Raw genomic sequence first — 6,000 nt, 5'->3', positions numbered from 1 at the left:
GACATGTTTAAAGACACAGACTGGAGATAAATGTAAAGTACTTTAACCCTTGATCAAAAAATTCTAAAGCTAATAAACAGATTGATTAATCAGCTAGTACAGAAAATAATAATAATAATCAGATTTAGAGACAAAAAAAAAATCATTAGCTGTTTCCCCAATCATCTTAACAATTCTTGGGTTGCAGACAGTGTCCCTGCGCAGAGCTTACAGCTCTCAGATTCGAAAATCCCAAATCCCACTAAGTAGGTGGAATGGTGCAAATGTGTACCTTCCATTGTTTAAAATCCCTTTGAGCGGGAAACAAGTTAGATGCGATAAATTTTGCTTAGAAAACGTTTTTGTTAATAGCTATATTTACATACAAGCATGTTTTGAGAAATTATTGATTTTTTTACATTGTTGTACAAGGTTAGTGACTATTTATTGATAAAGCACTGGAATACGGCGGGAAGACAGACGTTGACGATTCCACCAACAGTCTAAAATTTAGACTGTTGGTGGAATCGTCAACCAGACAAGATTTTAACCATTTAATTCTAAGGGTGCCAACCATAAATTCCAATTCTGGAGTTTTGATACCACCTTTATTGTATCCCTTCACAAGCTGAGATCTTTCTATGTAATGGGTTTTATTCCTCCACAAAAATTCGAACACATTTCTATTTATGGTTTTCATGGTATTTATCGTTTTTTTATTTCTTATATTGTTTACGTGGCGCAAAAAAGGTTGGGGACTGCTGTACTAGCAGGTTGCTGAGTAGAAATCCTTGTAGTGTTTTGAAATATACCACTTTTTCCATCAGTTTCCTTGTCAGGAAACAACTTCCTGTTCAGCAGAAATGCCTCTGGTTTCAGTGGTGTGTGTGAGAGCGTTTCAGTAGTGTGTGTGAGAGCGTTTCAGTAGTGTGTGTGAGAGCTAAAATTTCAGTAGTGTGTGTGAGAGCGTTTCAGTAGTGTGTGTGAGAGCGTTTCAGTAGTGTGTGTGAGAGCGTTTCAGTAGTGTGTGTGAGAGCTAAAATTTCAGTTGTGTGTGTGAGAGCTAAAATTTCAGTTGTGTGTGTGAGAGCGTTTCAGTAGTGTGTGTGAGAGCGTTTCAGTAGTGTGTGTGAGAGCGTTTCAGTAGTGTGTGTGAGAGCGTTTCAGTAGTGTGTGTGAGAGCGTTTCAGTAGTGTGTGTGAGAGCTAAAATTTCAGTAGTGTGTGTGAGAGCGTTTCAGTAATAATGTCCCTTACGGCACCTCATAGCTGACGGCCAGGTTTAAGAGAAAAAACCGAGAGCTAAAAATTGGAGTTAACTCGCTGACTAGCTTGTCAGTTTTACTACACTTCGCGCCGCTGTTTGCGCATGCGCAGCGACCTAAGCGTCAGAAAAAATCTGATGTCATCTGACTGGCTTCCCTGTATCAATCAAGTGACGGGATGGATGATAGGCTGGCATCTATTTTTTTAATGCCATGCGATCTACCAATACTACCTTTGCGATCGACGTATTGAGCACCCCTGGTCTAAATAGTCCACATTTGTACCTTTCTTTGTTTAAAACTTAGCTAACTGCTAGCATTCACCCATGTTAAAGCTAGCTCTTCGGACTTTTGCTAACTCTACTGTAAAATTACACGTTGTAATTTTTATAACAACACAAAATCACACCCGACTTACCTCTAAACCTTTGCGCCTCGTCGTCTGACACATCAATGCCTTCTTCCATCAACTTTATAAGGAGCTCCTCCATTGATAACCCCCTGAGAGTCATTTTCTGCGTCAACGCTAGTCAGCGCGGAGGCGGAGCACTCACCGCTGCTGGCTTTTCAGCCTTTGGGATTAATGCGCGTTGCGAACTTGATACATGGAAATACAACATTGTGGTATTAATGCGCAGTTGTTTAGAAACCGTTATGCTGTCTTGGCGAACTATATTTGTAACTTACAAAGTGTAGTCACCGTAACATAAACATCTGCTTGACATTTTAACTTCCAAAGAACCTCGGTTTAACTTGATGTTGCAAATTCCATAAAAACCTCCCAATTAATGAACAATTCTAGGATGTAGTAAAAGCGAAAAAGTAAATGGCCAAACATAACAGTAATATGATTTCACGTTTTTGAAGGCTACAACCAAGATTTAAAACATTAAAAATTATAACTGGAACTCCAGCGAGTAGTGCGGTGCTCTGAACGGATAATTGGAGGTGAGCTTCCCTCCCTCCAAGACATCTACAGGAAGCGGTGCCTGAGGAAAGCGGGGAGGATCATCAAGGACTCCAGTCACCCCAGCCATAAACTGTTCAGACTGCTTCCATCAGGAAGGAGGTTCTGCAGCATCCGGTCCCGTACCAGCAGACTGAGAGACAGCTTTTTCCATCAGGCCATCAGACTGCTGAACACGTCATAGACACCTCAGCTTCACTACTGGAACTTCAACATTATGCACTCCACACTGTATATAAATGCCACTTGTTTTGCACATATTCAACTCTGTATATTTTATATATTTTATTATTATTATTATTATTATTTTATTTTATTTTTTTACTATTTAATTTGTAAAAATGTGTATACACACACACACACACACACACACACACACACACACACACACACACGTAGGAAAATATTTAGTATACACATCCAGAAATGCATACACTATTATATATTGTACATATATTTATTAGTTTCAGGTTGGCCATTCTTGTATTTTGCTCGTTTGTGTTGTTGTGTTTGCACATCTCTGTTGCTTGTGGGGCTCGCACACAAGAATTTCACTCGCATGTGCTGTGCCAGTGTGCCTGCACATGTGATGTGACAATAAAAAGTGATTTGATTTGTGATTTGATTTGATTTAATAAAATGGAAATGGACCAGTTTTTTTTAACATCATTTGGTTGTGCCTGCATGTCATTGTGTGTTTTTTTTTTAAATATAATTTAACATAACTTACACAAAGGTAGGTTACAGATATTCTTTGCATCATAGGATAATTTACGTACAGAGGAGAGGACCAACAGATTTGATTATAACATGTAGCTTTTATGAGCACACTCACATCTCATATGAATTTTACAATTAACCAGGCCCATCCAGATTTTCCCATGCTGACCCATTACCACATTCTGCCACTGTCACTGCAGTACAGGTCAAAATGGTACAGATTTGTACTTTAAATTGTACCTTTAAAGGGGCATTTCTGGACTTTTAAAGGCCAGTATTGTACTTTTAAGGGAACATTTTAAAAAAATGTACCTATAGGTACAAAAATGTTCTTCTCTCATACCTCTATTTCTGAGAGTGCACGAGCAAACTTCAGCCAGAACCTGCAATACAAACCCATCAGTTATCCTGCACTGGTGCAGGAAAGTGAAGCCAAGGATTCAATCCCAAAAACTGTGATTCCTTCAGTGTCTTCTGGAAGCTGGCTCCAAAAGCAAGTCAGCATCCAGTCTGGTAATAGAAATGGTTCTAATCTTTACAGTTTCTCAGATTGTAGTTTCTCAGGCAGCTTGTTAACATAACCAGCCCTTCACCTTCTTACCAGAATCATACAGTCTAAAACCTGCACGCCTCATCTGGGTAATGAAAGATGAAGTCATTGTGGAAGGACCTAGAACCTCCATTCCTTCTATCAGTGATTTAATGAAAAGACCTCTGTGTCTATGAGAAAGTCTATTTTATGAATTTGGGTCATACTTTGCCTAAGAAAAGGAGTATGCTCACTGGCTGACATGCAAGCTGTTTCACAGTCATAGCCATCCTCTTGTCACTGTGGGTTTTTTTAAAAAAAATCCAAGATAGCAACGGTGACAACATTTGTCTTAAACACTCGTGATCAGACTTCATCAACCAATCATGGTAGTCTTCAGCATCTTTTAAATTGTCTGTGGTCCAAGTATGGTCACTTCTGGCTCTCCTCAGTGTCACCTCACCTCTTCATTTGTGTGCAGGACGGCCAGTAGCTGGTCCTGCGGGGAGAGCAGAGCGCCTTCTTTCTGCAGAGAGAGACAAGGCAGGAGGCCACATTTCTGGTAGTAACGCTGAGCTGCCTGCTCACACAGCCACGACACAGAGCAGGAGTTGGCCTCACTGGGATGCAGAGCAATGACCGGCGATTAAACAGAAATTAAAAACAACAACAACAACAACAACAAAAAAACACTATACCAATCAGATTGGGATTTATTTTTATATACTGCTCAAACTTAAAAGTTTTCACCGACCTTTGTGGAACTGGGATCAGGAAGACGTCTTCCTGAACCCGGACCCTCATTCTGATTGGTGGAGGAAGTGACGTGGGCATAGGAGCAACCAAAGTTTGAGTTGGAGGCTAGAGTAAACAAAATAAAACATTCAAGCACTGTTAAAACATCTGTATTTAATGTCGTCAACTCTTTGTAGAAAGACAAAGCAGAGTCTGTACTAGAGAAATCAGGAGACCTGACGAGGGCAGTATTACGCCTTTTATACCTCCAGCCTACCGTAAATTCAGTAGAAGAAGAATAGCAGCAATGGCGCCATTGAGAGATCCCATCGCGATCCTGAATTAAGTTTGAAGATGTTGGTTTGGCCGTGTCGGTTGTTGTTGCAATAATGTCTTCAGTTCCGAATCTTAGAGAGTTTATCAAGGAGAGATTAACTTCTGCTGCAGAAGAAATCTTCTCAGAGTTTGAAAAAACGATCGTCCGGTATGAGGAAGAGATCCGTCAGCTAAGACTGCTTGATATCAGACCCGGGATAAAGTCACACAATACAGGTGTGGAGGTGTGAGGGTTGCGGGATCATCGTGTGATTCACGTGGGCATGATCTAAATGCATTGAACTAGTAATACACCACAGTAAAGTGTATGAAGTTATATCTGTACAGTGTTGAGAAGGTTACTTTTAAAATGTTTTCCACGAAAGATTACAGAATACATGGCCCAAATGGAGTTTGTAACTATTCCATTAAGTTACTCAATGTGAATAACGTATTCTGAATACTTTGGTCCGGATTACTTTATTACTTGCTTGTTACAACTACTTGAATGTACTATTGCTGTGTGAATTATTGCTATAACTGAAGGCTACTAGCCACCGAGCTAACATTGTTAGCTGGCTTTAGCTAAAGTTATTTCATAGACTAAAGACTGTTAGACTTGATTCATAGCATTAACATCCTGCTAGCTACAAACAATCATGTGCAGTTCTGAAAGCAATCTCAAGTAAATTTTTAAATCGTGATGTAAAATGAGTAACAGTAGGGTGGACATTAGGCAAGGCTGCAGTTTTTGCAGCGATCTCGTATAGAACACAATTTCTGTATCAGTAATAGGTTTTCTTTCTGTTTGCTTTCAGAACTGCACATAATTATTTGCAAGTAGCAGGTTGTAATGCAGCCTTCAGTAATAGTAATGAGTCACACAGCAATAGTACATCGAAGATTCTGAAGTGAGACATAACCTAGATAGCTACATAAACTAATACAAGGTAGTTGTAGTAGGCTTACGTTAGGGCTGTACAATCAATAAAGATGAGGCAGAACCTGGTAGCTCCAAACAGAAGGACCAGTCAAAACAAATTGAGGATGTTATTCCTAAATGAGGGGCTCCCCCTGTTGCATGGACATGGTTTGGTTATGAAAAGTCTGACACGGATCAGAAAACTGTACTATGGAAATTATGCCCAGACTGGTTCCCACCACGGACTCAAACACGACAAACCTCTTCGACCACCTACGCATGAATCATGTGAAAGTTTGTGGAGAGAGTTTATAGATGAGAAGCAAAAAAGAGCCATCAGGTGCTCAAAATAAACCTTAGACTCATACGTTAGAACAGGCTTTTCCCCCACGTGTAATAAATACTCAGAAAGAAAATGGCGGCCGTTACAACATATATCTAAAAATATATAGTGCATTGGTCAAAATACTCGACTCCAGGTACACGACACCCAGCTGAAAACACTTCATGAAAGTCAAGTTGCCCGATATTCACAGAATTTACAGAAAAAGCACTATTTTGTCATATAT

At 39.8% G+C, this 6,000-nt stretch overlaps 1 protein-coding gene across 1 annotated transcript in view; it reads left to right on the top strand.

Annotated features, from left to right (window-relative positions):
* The first annotated feature begins 4,477 nt into the window (after positions 1-4,477).
* Positions 4,478-6,000, top strand: part of LOC106675687 (uncharacterized) — a 42,110-nt gene continuing 40,587 nt past the window's right edge. The window contains exon 1 of the mRNA XM_076878526.1: positions 4,478-4,746. Within this exon, the coding sequence (XP_076734641.1) occupies positions 4,584-4,746 (163 nt within the window). The 5' untranslated portion in view covers positions 4,478-4,583. The remainder of the gene's footprint in view (positions 4,747-6,000) is intronic.

The sequence above is a fragment of the Maylandia zebra genome, linkage group LG20 (assembly GCF_041146795.1).
Source record: "Maylandia zebra isolate NMK-2024a linkage group LG20, Mzebra_GT3a, whole genome shotgun sequence".
NCBI classification, from domain to species: domain Eukaryota; kingdom Metazoa; phylum Chordata; class Actinopteri; order Cichliformes; family Cichlidae; genus Maylandia; species Maylandia zebra.
This window is presented reverse-complemented; position numbering and strand designations above follow the sequence as displayed.